Below are 15,703 nucleotides of genomic sequence, written 5' to 3'. Positions count from 1 at the left end.
CGGCCAAAACCAAGATGGAGACAGCCAAAAACCAAGATGGAGGCGGCCAAAAACAAGATGGAGGCGGCCAAAAACAAGATGGCTATGGCCGAAAACCAAGATGGAGACGGCCAAAAACCAAGATGGAGACGGCCAAAACCAAGATGGAGACGACCAAAAACCAAGATGGAGACGGCAAAAACCAAGATGGAAACGGCAAAAAACAAGATGGAGACGGCCAAAAATCAAGATGAAGACGGCAAAAACCAAGATGGAGACAGCCAAAAAACAAGATGGAGACGGCCAAAAAAACAAGATGGAGACGGCCAAAAACCAAGATGGAGGCGGCCAAAAACAAGATGGCTACGGCCGAATACCAATATGGAGACGGCCAAAAACCAAGATGGAGGCAGCCAAAAACAAGATGGCTACGGCCGAAAACCAAGATGGAGACGGCAAAAACCAAGATGGCGACGGCCAAAAACCAAGATGCGACGGCTAAAAACCAAGATGGAGACGGCCAAAAACCAAGATGGCGACGGCTAAAAACCAAGATGGAGACGGCCAAAAACCAAGATGGAGGCGGCCAAAAACAAGATGGCTACGGCCGAAAACCAAGATGGAGACGGCCAAAAACCAAGATGGAGACGGCAAAAACCAAGATGGAGACGGCCAAAAACCAAGATGGAGACGGCAAAAAACCAAGATGGAGACGGCCAAAAACCAAGATGGAGACGGCCAAAAAACCAAGATGGAGACGGCCAAAAACCAAGATGGAGGCGGCCAAAAACAAGATGGCTACGGCCGAAAACCAAGATGAAGACGGCAAAAACCAAGATGGAGACGGCCAAAAAACCAAGATGGTGACGGCCAAAAACCAAGATGGAGGCGGCCAAAAACCAAGATGGAGGCGGCCAAAAACAAGATGGCTACGGCCGAAAACCAAGATGGAGACGGCCAAAAACCAAGATGGAGGCGGCCAAAAACAAGATGGCTACGGCCAAAAACCAAGATGGAGACGGCGAAAACCAAGATGGCGACGGTCAAAAACCAAGATGGAGATGGCAAAAACCAAGATGGAGACGGCCAAAAACCAAGATGGAGACGGCAAAAACCAAGATGGAGACGGCCAAAAACCAAGATGGAGACGGCAAAAAACAAGATGGAGGCGGCCAAAAACAAGATGGCTACGGCCGAAAACCAAGATGGAGACGGCCAAAAACCAAGATGGAGACGGCAAAAACCAAGATGGAGACGGCCAAAAACCAAGATGGAGACGGCAAAAACCAAGATGGAGACGGCCAAAAACCAAGATGGAGACGGCAAAAAACAAGATGGAGGCGGCCAAAAACAAGATGGCTACGGCCGAAAACCAAGATGGAGACGGCCAAAAACCAAGATGGATACGGCAAAAAACAAGATGGAGGCGGCCAAAAACAAGATGGCTACGGCCGAAAACGAAGATGGAGACGGCCAAAAACCAAGATGGAGACGGCAAAAACCAAGATGGCGACGGCTAAAAACAGAGATGGCGTCGGCCAAAACCAAGATGGAGACGGCCGAAAACCAAGATGGAGACGGCCAAAAACCAAGATGGAGACGGCAAAAACCAAGATGGAGACGACCAAAAACCAAGATGGAGACGGCCAAAAACCAAGATGGAGACGGCAAAAACCAAGATGGAGACGGCAAAAACCAAGATGGAGACGGCCAAAAATCAAGATGGAGACGGCAAAAACCAAGATGGAGACGGCCAAAAAAACAAGATGGAGACGGCCAAAAACCAAGATGGAGGCGGCCAAAAACAAGATGGCTACGGCCAAAAACCAAGATGGAGACGGCCAAAAACCAAGATGGAGACGGCAAAAACCAAGATGGAGACGGCCAAAAACCAAGATGGAGACGGCAAAAACCAAGATGGAGGCGGCCAAAAACAAGATGGCTACGGCCGAAAACCAAGATGGAGACGGCCAAAAACCAAGATGGAGACGGCCAAAAACCAAGATGGAGACGGCAAAAACCAAGATGGAGACGGCCAAAAACCAAGATGGAGACGGCAAAAAACAAGATGGAGGCGGCCAAAAACAAGATGGCTACCTCCGAAAACCAAGATGGAGACGGCCAAAAACCAAGATGGAGACGGCAAAAACCAAGATGGAGACGGCCAAAAACCAAGATGGAGACGGCAAAAAACAAGATGGAGGCGGCCAAAAACAAGATGGCTACGGCCGAAAACCAAGATGGAGACAGCCAAAAACCAAGATGGAGACGGCCAAAAACCAAGATGGAGACGCCGAAAACCAAGATGGAGACAGCCAAAAACCAAGATGGAGACGGCCAAAAACCAAGATGGAGACGGCAAAAACCAAGATGGAGACGGCCAAAAACCAAGATGGAGACGGCCAAAAACCAAGATGGAGACGGCAAAAACCATGATGGCGACGGCTAAAAACCAAGATGACGTCGGCCAAAACGGCAAACTCAAGGTTTCAAAACCAATTGGTGCTCCACTTCTTCTATGGTTCGTCCAGTTGAGGTGTTTTAATGTGAAGCAGTAGCAGCAGGAAATGTTGTGTTAGCATTAGCAGTAACTTAATGATACGGCTGCAGGAGAGGAAACAGTAAAAGGACCAAAAACCAAGATGGCGACGGCTTAAAAACAAGATGGCTACGGCCGAAAACCAAGATGGAGACGGCAAAAACCAAGATGGAGACGGCAAAAAACCAAGATGGAGACGGCAAAAACCAAGATGGAGGCGGCTAAAAACAAGATGGCTACGGCCGAAAACCAAGATGGAGACGGCCAAAAACCAAGATGGAGACGGCAAAAACCAAGATGGAGACGGCAAAAAACAAGATGGAGGCGGCCAAAAACAAGATGGAGACGGCAAAAACCAAGATGGAGACGGCCAAAAACCAAGATGGAGACGGCAAAAACCAAGATGGAGGCGGCCAAAAACAAGATGGCTACGGCCGAAAACCAAGATGGAGACGGCAAAAACCAAGATGGAGGCGGCCAAAAACAAGATGGCTACGGCAAAAACCAAGATGGAGACGGCCAAAAACCAAGATGGAGGCGGCCAAAAACAAGATGGCTACGGCCGAAAACCAAGATGGAGACGGCCAAAAACCAAGATGGAGACGGCAAAAACCAAGATGGAGACGGCCAAAAACCAAGATGGAGACGGCAAAAAACAAGATGGAGGCGGCCAAAAACAAGATGGAGACGGCCAAAAACCAAGATGGAGACGGCAAAAAACAAGATGGAGGCGGCCAAAAACAAGATGGAGACGGCCAAAAACCAAGATGGAGACGGCCAAAAACCAAGATGGAGACGGCAAAAACCAAGATGGAGACGGCCAAAAACCAAGATGGAGACGTCAAAAACCAAGATGGAGACGGCCAAAAACCAAGATGGCGACGGCTAAAAACCAAGATGGCGTCGGCCAAAACGGCAAACTCAAGGCTTCAAAGCCAATTGGCGGTCCACTTCTTCTATGGTTCGTCCAGTTGAGATGTTTTAATGTGAAGCAGTAGCAGCAGGAAATGTTGTGTTAGCATTAGCAGTAACTTAATGATACGGCTGCAGGAGAGGAAACAGTAAAAGGACCAAAAACCAAGATGGCGACGGCCAAATACCAAGATGGCCAGAAGTACCAGAAGTACACTTCAATGTAGTGCACTGTGTGCACTCTGTACTCACTTGAGTAGTGCGTAAATTTCAGCGGGGTAGGATCGTCTCAAATCGAATACTCTGCGGCGCACTGACCGGAAATGACGATCGTAACATTTGACCGCGGCTCGCTACCCGCCAAAATATCTTCTGAAAACAAATGAAAGCAGAGTGGAAATTACGTTTCCAACGTCGTGGCCTACGATGTGTCCTCCTGTTGGCTGAAAATGCAGCGGTATGTTTACGTATTGTTCTATTCTGTTATCTTCGTGTGTTTGAATAGTGGTCGTGGTCGTGGTCGTGGCTCCGCCCCTTCCGCTACGTAGCCAAGATGGCGACAGTTGAGTGTGGAAAGTGTCCAGCGTTCCTCATTCAACGATCTGACCGTTCTGAGTACAACATCCGGGTACTTTGAGTGCACTGCATTCTGCCGTACTTCCCTGTGTGAACGTACTTATGCACTCAAAATAGTAAGTGTAAGTACAGAAGTACGCGGATTAGAACACACAGCATGATGGTGACGGACAAATACAAGATGGTGACGGCTTAAAACCAAAATGGCGGTGGACTACATTTACCATCAGCACTGAGTGAACATCAACGTAAAGGATTGCGAAATGTCCCTTTAACCTCTCTGAGCTGCATTTCTGTGGAACTGATCATTTTGATAAGAAGATGCTGACAGATTACAGACTATGAAACTGTGGTTTCTGTTACCATGACAACCAGGACGGACTGAGATGTTCCACTCAGATTAATGCTGTCAGTGTCCGGTGGACGTGTTAACATGAGCAGAGAGTCATTGAGAGGAGACTGAATTACAGCTGCAACTATAGTAATAGTTGATGAATCTATAAGTAATCAATCATTGAGTCTATAAAACATCAGGAAACAGTGAAGAATGTGCAGCACAGTTCATCAGAGTCCAAGGTGACGTCTTTAAATGTCTTGTTTTGTCCGTCCAACAGTCCAAAACTAGGGCTGTCAATCAATTAGAATATTTAATCACAAATGAATCACATGATTGTCCATAGTTAATCGTGATTAATCACAAGTTAATCACACTTTGTTTGTATGTAATTTGACTTTATAAAAGCTGTATGAACCCTGGACATTTCCCCTTTTAGTCGTCCTTTGAACATTTGATGTGATGTTGGTGTGTGTGATCAGTTTGTTCTCTGATTTAAAGATGAAATATGTGAATAATAACTCATCATGTTTAAAGCAGAGTCCTACCTGAGCTCCACAGCAACAGCATCAGCACCAACAGGTGATCCATGACGTCCAGGTAGACCGTCTCTCTGCTCTGATCATCACATGTGCTGTCCTCAGTGTATATCTGCGTACAGGAAGAGGTGGAGCTTTACTGGAATATATCTGATTGCAGTTTTACAGCCAATAGTCCTCGTCCGACTGAGTCTCTGTCACGTGTTCACCTTGTTTTCCTGTCAGCCGTGTTCACAGTTTGACCAGAGGATCACACAGTTTTCATACTGGTGTCCAGTCTCTGTTCTCTCTTTGGGCTGACACACAAATCTGTGTGTTTATTTGTATTTGCTGCTCAGTAGTAGTGTAGAACTATAGTAGGAGAAAGGTTGGGAGTCTCTTTGTAGTTGTCCAAATCAAAAATCAATCAATCAATCAATCAATAAATAAATATGTGTTTAAATGTAGAAAGAAATATTAAAAATGAATGTATTTATTTCTCTTCTGTTTAATTTTCTTATTTCTTTATTTCTTTTCTGTTTAATTATCCCTTTAATTTATTAATGTATTTCTTTTTATTAATTTTAAATGTATTTATTAATTTTTGCTTTTATTTACTTATTTTGTTATTTATTGTATATCTATTTTTAAATTTATTTATTTATTTTTGTATTTTCTTGACACATTTCTTTTGACATTTTTTTATATATTCCTGCCTCATTATGCAAATTAACATCTATATTTATTTTTTATATCATTTTTGCTATTTTTAAAGACATTTATTTATTTTTTTATTTTTTTATTTTTTTATTTTGGCAGGTTACGTCCTCCATAAAAACACAGCTCAAAGTGAAAATAAACAATTATTAAATTATTAGTTTAGTATGTCCTCCTAAATTGATTGTCCTGTTTGATGCTTTTGCAAATGTATGCAAAAAATAAAAATAAAGTCCATTTATTCAAGGACTTTATTTATGTAAGTACAGTTTTGAGATAATGACTACTTGTACTTTAATTTTTAGCCTGCAGTACTATTCTTCTCCACTACATCTCAGAGGGAATTATTGTATTTCTACTGCTCCGCATTTATAAATAAAACGTGATCAATTTATAAAATATGATGGTGTGTTTTAGATTTAACTAAAAGTATATAAAACATTTAAAATGATCTCCGCCTCCACCAGCTGTAACATTAACGTCCTGTTTACAGGTTAATGCATCAATAATAATGGTCCAGTAATATAATAATAATAAAACACTGACTTTTGAATGCAGGACTTGTTCAGTGTGTGTGATGCTCAGCTTCGTCCAGCAGAGGGACTCGTGTGCTTCGATTATCATACAATAATCTCAGTACTAATAAGGACATACAGAGGTCAGAGGTCACCGTCAGAGGTCACTGAGGACAGAAGCTCTTCTGTGTTGGACTGTTGAAGTGTAGAAGCTGGAACAGCGTCGGGCGGCAACTATTAGTCGAGCAAAATTACAGAATATTTCTCCCGTTTGAGCTTCTCAGGTGAGAGGATTTTCTGTTTTTCTTTCTCATATATGACAGAACATCTTTAACGAGTAATCTGAAGACATCACTGTGGGCTCTGAGAAACTGTGAATGGCTTTATTCATATTTTATTGATTAAGGTGAGACATCACAGGCAAAGTCTTTGTTCTTTCATGCAAAGAAAGAAAGAAAACATTTATTTTACTAATTTGTCTATTTGCGTCAGTGGATTTCTCCTGAATTCACCAAAAGTTAGTATTAGATAAGGCCTCGTTTGCATATCTGTCTTTGTCAGTTGTCTTAATGTCTGTAATCAGCTGGGGAAGTTTCACGATATCTATTGATTACATTTTTTTACCCTATTCAACTGGAGTGTCTCCGCTTAATCGATTGATCAAGAAGATAATCTTCAGATTAATTTCCGATTAAAAGATTTAATTGCAAATTAATTTAATATTTTTTTATCTGTTCATAATGAACCTTAAAGGGAGATTAGTCCAGTATTTAATCCTCTTATCAACATGGGAGTGGACAAATATGCTGCTTTATGTAAATGTATGTATATATTTATTATTGTAAATTATTTAACAACACAAATCAATGACAGATATTGATCCAGAAACCCTCACAGGTACTGCATTTAGCATAAAACAATATGCTCCAATCATAACATGGCAAACTGCAGCCCAACAGGGAACAACAGCTGTCAGTGTGTCAGTGTGCTGACTTGACTATGACTTGCCCCAAACTGCATGTGATTATCATAAAGTGGGCATGTCTGTAAAGGGGAGACTCGTGGGTACCCATAAAACCCATTTACATTCACTGATCTGGAGGTCAGAGGTCAAGGGACCCCTTTGAACATGGACATGACAAAATTTTGTGTCAGTTTGGAGCGTTATTTAACCTCCTTCATGACAAGCTACTATGACATGGTTGGTGCCAATGGATTCATCAGGTTTTAAAGCTTCATTTTTCTGACTTTTTTCTTTACATTTTTCAGACTTTTCTTCTGCCTTTCTTGGAATTTTTTCGGTAATTTTTCAGACTCTCTTCCGCCTTTTTTCAGACATTTTTCTGTGATTTTCAGGTATTTTTGGGACATTTTTCAGACTTTTCTTCTGCCTTTCTTCTTCCTTTTTGGACATTTTTGTGACTTTTTTTCAGTCATTTTTTAGACTTCTGCCTTTTTTGGAATTTTTTTGGTAATTTTTCCGTCATTTTTTCGATCATTTTTCAGACTTTTCTTTCGCCTTTTTGGAATTTGTTTGGTAATATTTGGGATATTTTTTCAGTAATTTTTCAGACTTTTCTTCTGCCTTTTTTCAGATATTTTTCTGTAATTTTTGGGATATTTTTTGGACATTTTTCAGACTTTTCTTATGCCTTTCTTCCTCCTTTTTGAAAATTTTTGGGATATTTTTTCAGTAATTTATCAGACTTTTCTTCTGCCTTTTTTCAGACATTTTTCGGATATTTTTTGGACATTTTTCCAGACATTTTTCAGACTTTTCTTCCTCCTTTTTGGAAATTTTTTGGTAATTTTTCAGATTTTTTTCTGCTTTTCTTCCGCATTTTTCCATAATCTTTCGGCCCTGTCAGTTTTTCCTCAACCAAGTATGACATGGTTGGTGCCGATGGATTCATCAGGTAGTTTCATATGATACCAGTATCTTCACTCTAACTTTAAAACTGAGCCACTACAACCTAAAAATCACAAGTTGCGTTAAGACGGATATGATGGTGGCACATTTTATTGGTGTTTTCATTTGAAGTGCTTTCCCAGGTGGGATGCTCCCAGTGCTCCCAGTGCTCCACCAGTGGGTCGTTTTCTTACAGTATGACAGTTCACCCACACCGTTTCCTTATTGTGTGTAATTCCAGGTGTTCATCATCCTCAGAAGTTGATTTGATTTAGATAAATAGAATAAATGAAAACAGAAAAAGCACATTTCTGCGTCTGGATCCTCTCTGATACCTGAGATATGACATTTTAGTGGCTAGTTTCTGTTTTTTTCTCTGCCAAATATAACTAAAAGAAACCATTACAATGATAAAAGTGACATGCATTATTTTTATTATCAGAGTTATATCTCTTTTTATTCGGCTCTGCAGCCGATGTCTCCTTCGTCGTCGTCGTCGTACATGAACTCTGTTGCTCTCAGGTCGGTTCACTTCCTTCCTGATGATCCAACTTCTGCTTTACAGTGAGCATCTTTGATTTACTTCCCTCCCTGTGTGTTTGTACCCGTTGACCTCGTTACCAGTTCAACCACTGGGAGCAGATTAGACACCGTGAGTCATCAGAGCTCAGTGCGTCACACATTGATATTCACTGTTCAAAACATGGTTGGGGTCACACCATCGTCTCTGACCCCAACCACGTTTTGAACAGTGAATATCAATTGTTACCATCAAATCGGAGATACAGGGTTCCACGATTTAATAAGGTTAGACTGAAGCACTCTTTTGTTCACCAGTCAATCCTTAAAACTAAATATGGAGCCTAATCCCAGATCAAATGTACGTTGAAGGGCCCTGAATATCCTCTTCTGTGATTGTAATGTTTAAATGTTTGTATCCTTGTTTCTGGTCTTTGTCCTTTTTGTAATGTTGCAAATGGAGCTGCTGTTATGCAAAACAAATTTCAGACCTGTCTGACAAAGTATTATCGTATCGTATCGTTATCGTACACAGGGTTCATCTCAGAGACCCCCCCCCCCCCAACCCCCCGTCGGGCCAGTCTTCTTCATCTCTTTATTTTAAATTAGGTTGATATAGTAGCTGTTCTGGAGCTTTCATCATACCACGTGATCTTCATCAGCCGATGGAGTCTGTACTGTCGTCATGAAAAGACGGACTTTGAGATTTTCATCTAAATTTCTCCTCAACATTTTATAGGCTTTGAGATTTTTTAAGTAATTTGATTTAATTTTTCCTCATTGGGTTTTAAGAACCTGCTTATTTTTAACAAATGCACATATAAAATAAAAAAACATTTTGGTGATCCAGTTTGGAGATTTATGTGAGAAATGTATTTATTTATTTATTTATTTGTTTGTTTATTTATTAATTCTTTTTTTTATTTTTTTATTTTTAATATTATCATCTCTATTTTTCTCTATTTAATTCATTCATTCATTCATTATTAATTCATTTATTCATTTCCTTTTTTTAATTTTTGTATTTTTGTATTTATTCATTTATTTATTATTATTATTTGTATTATTGTTATTATTCTTATTCTTATTCTTATTCTTATTCTTATTCTCTCTATTTTCCTCTGTAATTAGTACCAAGCAGTGGTGGATGAAGTACTCAGATCATAGTAATAATGTAGTAATACTACAAGGCAGAAATACTCCGTCACAAGTAAAAATACTTAAGTATCAGCACCAAAATATACTTAAAGTATCAAAAGTAAAAGTACTCATTATACAGAATAATCTATATTATATTACTGTATTATAATTATTGATGCATTAAGTTATTCATCACTTTAATGTTGCATCAGCATTTATTAGTTAATTAGATGATTAATTAAAAATCTGCAAAGTAACTGCCGTTGTAGTGCAGTAAAAGTACATTAGTGGAGTAAAAGTATAGCACAAATAAAAATGCTATTGTAAAGTACTTAAGTACAGTACTTGAATACTTAGTTTCCAACATCAGTCGGAAGCAGACCCAAAATACACCCATAAATCAGAATTCAGTAAAATTCTAGGTAATATTAAGTAGCACAAAAGTGTACTTAAGTACAGTACTTGAGTAAATGTACTTAGTTACTTTACGCCACTGTCTGTAGGAGTTTAATATTTGTAATGTTTTCCTTTCCATCCATTGGTTTGCATTAATGATGAAATTAAAGTAAGTCAATTTACTCAAGTACTTCTACTTTAATTGTGTATATTGTGTTTATTAAGTACCTCATAATTGTACTTAAACATGTACTCAAGTACAGTACTTTCCTTGTGTATTTCTACTTTATGTTGCTTCATACTTCAGAGTGTTGTTTCCCTCTGAGATGTAGTCGAGTAGCAGTGATGTACTGTAGTAGCTTTAATATGGAAATACTCAAGTATAAGTACCTTAAAAGTGTACTTAAGTACAGTACTTGAGTAAATGTACTTAGTTACTTTACGCCACTGTCTGTAGGAGTTTAATATTTGTAATGTTTTCCTTGCCATCCATTGGTTTGCATTAATACTGGAATGTAACTAAGTACATTTACTCAAGTACTGTACCTAATGGTAAGTACTTGTACTTTACTTGGTATTTTCTGTTACTTTATACTTCTACTCGACTACATCTCAGAGGGAAACAACACTCTGAAGTAGTGAAGTATGAAGCAGCATAAAGTAGAAATACACAAGGAAAGTACTGTACTTGAGTACATGTACTTCAGTATGATTTTGAGGTACTTAATAAACACAATATACACAATTAATGTAGAAGTACTCGAGTAAATTGACTTACTTAAATTCCAGCATTAATGCAAACTACAGACAGTGGCGTAAAGTAACTGAGTACATTTACTCAAGTACTGTACCTAATGGTAAGTACTTGCACTTTACTTAAGTATTTTCTGTTTCTTTATACTTCTACTCGACTACATCTCAGAGGGAAACAACACTCTGAAGTAGTGAAGTATGAAGCAACATAAAGTAGAAATACACAAGGAGAGTACTGTACTTAAAAGTGTACTTGAGTACATGTACTTAGTTACATTCCAGCATTAATGCAAACCAATGGATGGAAAGGAAAACATTACAAATATTAAACTCTTACAGACAGTAGTGTAAAGTAACTAAGTACATTTACTCAAGTACTGTACTTAAGTACACTTTTAAGGTACTTATACTTGAGTATTTCCATATTAAAGCTACTACAGTACATCACTGCTACTCGACTACATCTCAGAGGGAAACAACACTCTGAAGTATGAAGCAACATAAAGTAGGAATACACAAGGAGAGTACTGTACTTGAGTACATGTACTTAAGTATGATTTCGAGGTACTTAATAAACACAATATACACAATTAAAGTAGAAGTACTTGAGTACATTTTCTTACAAGTACCTTGAAGTACCTTGTACTTTAGTAGAGTACTAAATGTTCCTCTGGATCAGATCCAGGAAAAAATCTATTTTCTGTTAATTCTAATAATGATTTGTAATCTATTTCCTTTTCTTTAGAAACGGAGTATTCGTCAGTAGTACTACAGGCTGTCTGTACTGCGGCTCGTGCACATGCTCAGTGAGGTTGTTCTGTGCGTGCAGAGGCTTTAAGAGCGGATCTGCTGCAGAGAGGAGAGCAGAGAGGAGCTGCAGAGCTGAGAGCTGAGAGCTGAGAGCAGCTCACCATCAGCTGAGCGTCCAGATGAACCAGCAGCACCGACTCATCCGCCGAGCAGCAGCCGGCTCTGCGCTGCGCTCCCTCGGCTAGAGGCGCGCTGTGTCTGCTGCTCCTCACAGCTTCTCCTCCATTCTGTGTTTTTGCTGCAGACATGGTGCTGGGCAAAGTGAAGGCCTTGTCGGTCTACTTTGACTTTGACAGCCTGAATGAGAACAACCTGCCTGCGTTCTCCGGTGGAGACCTGGTGACCGGCCGGGTGGTGGTGGAGGTGAGCGGAGCTGTGCGGGCGAAGAGCCTCCACATCACCGCCAGAGGAGTCGCCAAGGTCCGCTGGACCGAGTCCCGGAACGCCGGAGCCAACACGGCTTACACCCAGAACTACACCGAGGAGGTGGAGTACCTGCACCACCAAGACACCTTGATAGGAGAGGAGACAGGTAAGACTCATCCATCATGTGTGCACAACTTTATGATAACACAAAACTTTATTAATGCACACAAACAAAACCACATCCATCATCAGCTCCAGACTGAGCCAGTGTGGTGCTGATGCAACAGCTGATGCAGCTCTAGTATGGAAGTTCATATTGGACTTTATTAGTTGTAACCCACAGAAGACATTCAACAAATGTGTACCATGATCTGCAAATATTTCACTATCCACAAACAGGTGTTTTTGTGTATTTGTGTTGTGTAAAGTCACATCCACAAAAAATACATACAGGGTGATTTGCAAATACAAATAACTTACTCTGTAAATACGTATTTAAAGGTTTACATCTACACATTTGCCCACAAATGCACACGAAGCAATCTGCAAATGTGTAGAAATAGATGCACAAATGTGTAGATATCACTTTACATGTAAACCTTAAAATACATACTTACAGAATAAGTTATTTGTATTTGCAAATCACCCTGTATGTAATTTGTGTGGATGTGACTTTACACAACACAAATATACAAAAATACATGTTTGTGGATAGTGAAATATTTGCAGATCATGGTACACATTTGTTGAATGTCTTCTGTTGGTTACAACTAATAAAGTCCAGTAAGAACGTCCATACTAGAGCTGCTTTTTGGCTCATTTCTAAAGGTCTGATAAGAGGCAGCAGTGACATCTTCATACTGTATGTATCTGGGGGGTTTTGGTGCAGGAGGGAAAGTTCGTTTATGAAATAAAAAACAGAAAGAATGCAGATATCGAAAGCATGCGAAGGGTTGTTGTTTTTGTGCCACATTTACTCAGACTGAAAGGGGGAATAAACATTTTTACTGATGACATCCTGAAGCAAGCCTCGTCCAGGCAACTCCCTTTGTTAGAAGCGGTTCAAACCTGTTCAGAAACAGCCAGAGAGGGAGGAGGAGGAGGAGGAGGACCCAGCTGACTCTCTCTCTCTCTCTCTCTCTCTCTGTGTAGTAGAATACTATCTCAGCTGCTGCTGCTGGTTGAATCCTCTTCCTCCACCTGTGTTGTTCTGCTTTACTTGTAAAACATGATGCAAATGAGGGAGTGGACAGTTTGATGTAAATGAAGCTTTTGCATCACACCATTACACTGTAGTAGTACCAGTATGGGGGCCAGTTCTCTTTGGACTTTGTGAGACACGTTTAAAAAACATGGACTTGTTTCTGAGGATTTATTTATTTTATTTATTTTATTTATTTTATTTATTTTATTTATTTTATTTATTTTATTTATCTGTTTATTCATTTATGTATTATCTGTTAATTTATTCATCTATTTATTTATCAATTTACTCATTTATTTATTCATTAATTTATCCATTTATACATGTATTATCCATTTATTTATTGATTAATTCATTTATCTATTTATTTATTTATTCATTCATTTATCTATTTATTGATTTATCTATTTAGTCATTTATTTATTTATTCATTCATTTATTCATTTATTTATGTATTATATATCTATTTATTTATCCATTTATTTATATATTACTTATTTATTTATTTATTCATTCATTTATCTATTTGTTTATTTATCTATCTATTCATCTATTTATTTATTTATTTATTCATCTATTTTTTTAATTTATTTATCTGTTTACTTATTTTTTTATTTCTCTATTTATTTATTTATTTATTTACTTTTTTACTGAACGTACTTCCTGTCAGTGTTTTTGTTTATTCAACGATGGATGGATGTCGGGGTCAAAGGTCAAGGGTGAAGAAGAAGTGAAATGATGACATCAGAGTTGCTTCAACTTTCAGGGATGAAGGTTTTTGTCAGTTACAGCACTTCCTGTGTTATTTTAACCCAAACCGCCATCGTTTCCTAAAACTAACAGTCATTTTTTTCATAACAAGAGTTTGTTTATGTTATCGTAAATATCTTCATCAGTTTTGGCCTCAAAAAATCATTTTTTTATACAACTTTTAAGTCGTCATGGCAACCGCGGCTAACGCATGAGCTAATGCTAAACGTGAAGCATAAAGTAGTAGTGAGATGGAGCTCAGAGATGGAGCTCAGAGATGGAGCTCAGAGATGGAGGAGCAACTAGTTTATTTAACGTGTCTCCGTGACGTCAACCATCCTCAATATTCAAACATCACTAATTCTTCCTGTTCGTCGTCGGCCATCTTTGCTTACACTAAAGGTAAAGGTGCTATTAGTACTTTTACTTGTAACAGAGTATTTTTTACAGCGTGCTATTAGTACTTTTATGTGTAACAGAGTATTTTTTACAGCGTGCTATTAGTACTTTTATTTGTAACAGAGTATTTTTACAGTGCGGTATTAGTACTTTTACTTGTAACAGTGTTTTTACAGTGTGGTATTAGTACTTTTACTTGTAACAGAGTATTTCTACAGTGTGGTATTAGTACTTTTACGTGTAACAGTATTTTTTACAGCGTGCTATTAGTACTATTACGTGTAACAGAGTATTTTTTACAGTGTGCTATTAGTACTTTTATTTGTAACAGAGTATTTTTTACAGTGTGCTATTAGTACTTTTACGTGTAACAGTATTTTTTACAGTGTGCTATTAGTACTTTTACTTGTAACAGAGTATTTGTACAGTGTGGTATTAGTACTTTATTTAGTTTTGTATAAACAAGTTGAACTTTGAGGACTGATTTTGTTCTAAAATGTGATATTCTTTCTTTGTGTTTAAATGTGAATAAAATGCTCTGAGTGTTAAAAGTCGTGTTTTTCCTGTCATCATTTAAAGCGTGAGAGTTCCAGCTCTACCTGTTAGTTCAGTGTGAGAGGAGGACACCCAGTTTCCTCCCCTCTTCCCCTCCTCCTCCTCCTCCTTCCTCCTCCTCCTCCTCCTCCTCCTCCTCTCCTCCTCCTCTCCTCCTCCTCCTCCTCCTCCTCCTCCTCCTCCTCCCTCCTCCTCCTCCTCCTCCTCCTCCTCTTCCTCTTCCTCCTCCTCCTCCTCCTCCTCCTCCGCCTCCTCCTCCTCCTCCTCCTCCTCTCCTCCTCTTCCTCCTCCTCCTCCTCTTTCCTCCTCTTCCTCCTCTTCCTCCTCCTCCTCCTCCGCCTCCTCCTCCTCCTCATCCTCCTCCTCCTCCTCCTCCTCCTCCTCCTCCTCCTCCTCTTCCTCCTCCTCCTCCGCCTCCTCTTCCTCCTCCTCCTCCTCTTCCTCCTCCTCCTCCTCCTCCTCCTCCTCCTCCTCCTCCTCCTCCTCCTCCTCTTCCTCCTCCTCCTCCTCCTCCTCCTCTTCCTCTTCCTCTTCCTCCTCCTCCTCCTCCTCCTCCTCCTCCTCCTCCTCCTCCTCCTCTTCCTCTTCCTCTTCCTCCTCCTCTTCCTCCTCCTCTTCCTCCTCCTCCTCTTCCTCCTCCTCCTCCTCCTCCTCCTCTTCCTCTTCCTCTTCCTCCTCCTCTTCCTCCTCCTCCTTGCATGCAACACACCACCTGGCTGTTACTAATGTGGGCGGGGGCTTGTCGGGGGCTGCACCAATCAGAGCCCGGGGCCGCGGTTGTGTGTCACGCTCTCCGTCCAATGGGGCCGGTT

General features: G+C 39.9%; 2 protein-coding genes across 4 annotated transcripts in view; one reads left to right on the top strand and one right to left on the bottom strand.

The window, feature by feature from the left end:
• LOC141757823 (uncharacterized) overlaps positions 1-11,865 on the bottom strand; it is a 57,983-nt gene extending 46,118 nt beyond the window's left edge. The window contains exons 1-2 of the mRNA XM_074618671.1: positions 11,719-11,865; positions 4,889-4,991 (exon numbers count right to left, since the gene is read on the bottom strand). Of these exons, the coding sequence (XP_074474772.1) occupies positions 4,889-4,991; positions 11,719-11,865 (250 nt within the window). The remainder of the gene's footprint in view (positions 1-4,888; positions 4,992-11,718) is intronic.
• Positions 11,577-15,703, top strand: part of LOC141757700 (arrestin domain-containing protein 3-like) — a 21,306-nt gene continuing 17,179 nt past the window's right edge. For 2 of the 3 annotated variants that reach the window (XR_012591700.1, XR_012591699.1), the window contains exon 1: positions 11,577-12,149. Coding sequence is in view for 1 of the 3 variants with exons in the window: in XM_074618411.1 (XP_074474512.1) it covers positions 11,864-12,149 (286 nt within the window). In the remaining 2 variants the exon portion in view is untranslated. The remainder of the gene's footprint in view (positions 12,150-15,703) is intronic. The other variant, XM_074618411.1, reaches the window with a different exon arrangement.

The sequence above is a fragment of the Sebastes fasciatus genome, chromosome 19 (assembly GCF_043250625.1).
Source record: "Sebastes fasciatus isolate fSebFas1 chromosome 19, fSebFas1.pri, whole genome shotgun sequence".
NCBI lineage: Eukaryota > Metazoa > Chordata > Actinopteri > Perciformes > Sebastidae > Sebastes > Sebastes fasciatus.
The sequence above is the reverse complement of the archived record's forward strand: the minus strand, read 5'-3'. Positions and strand labels throughout refer to the sequence as shown.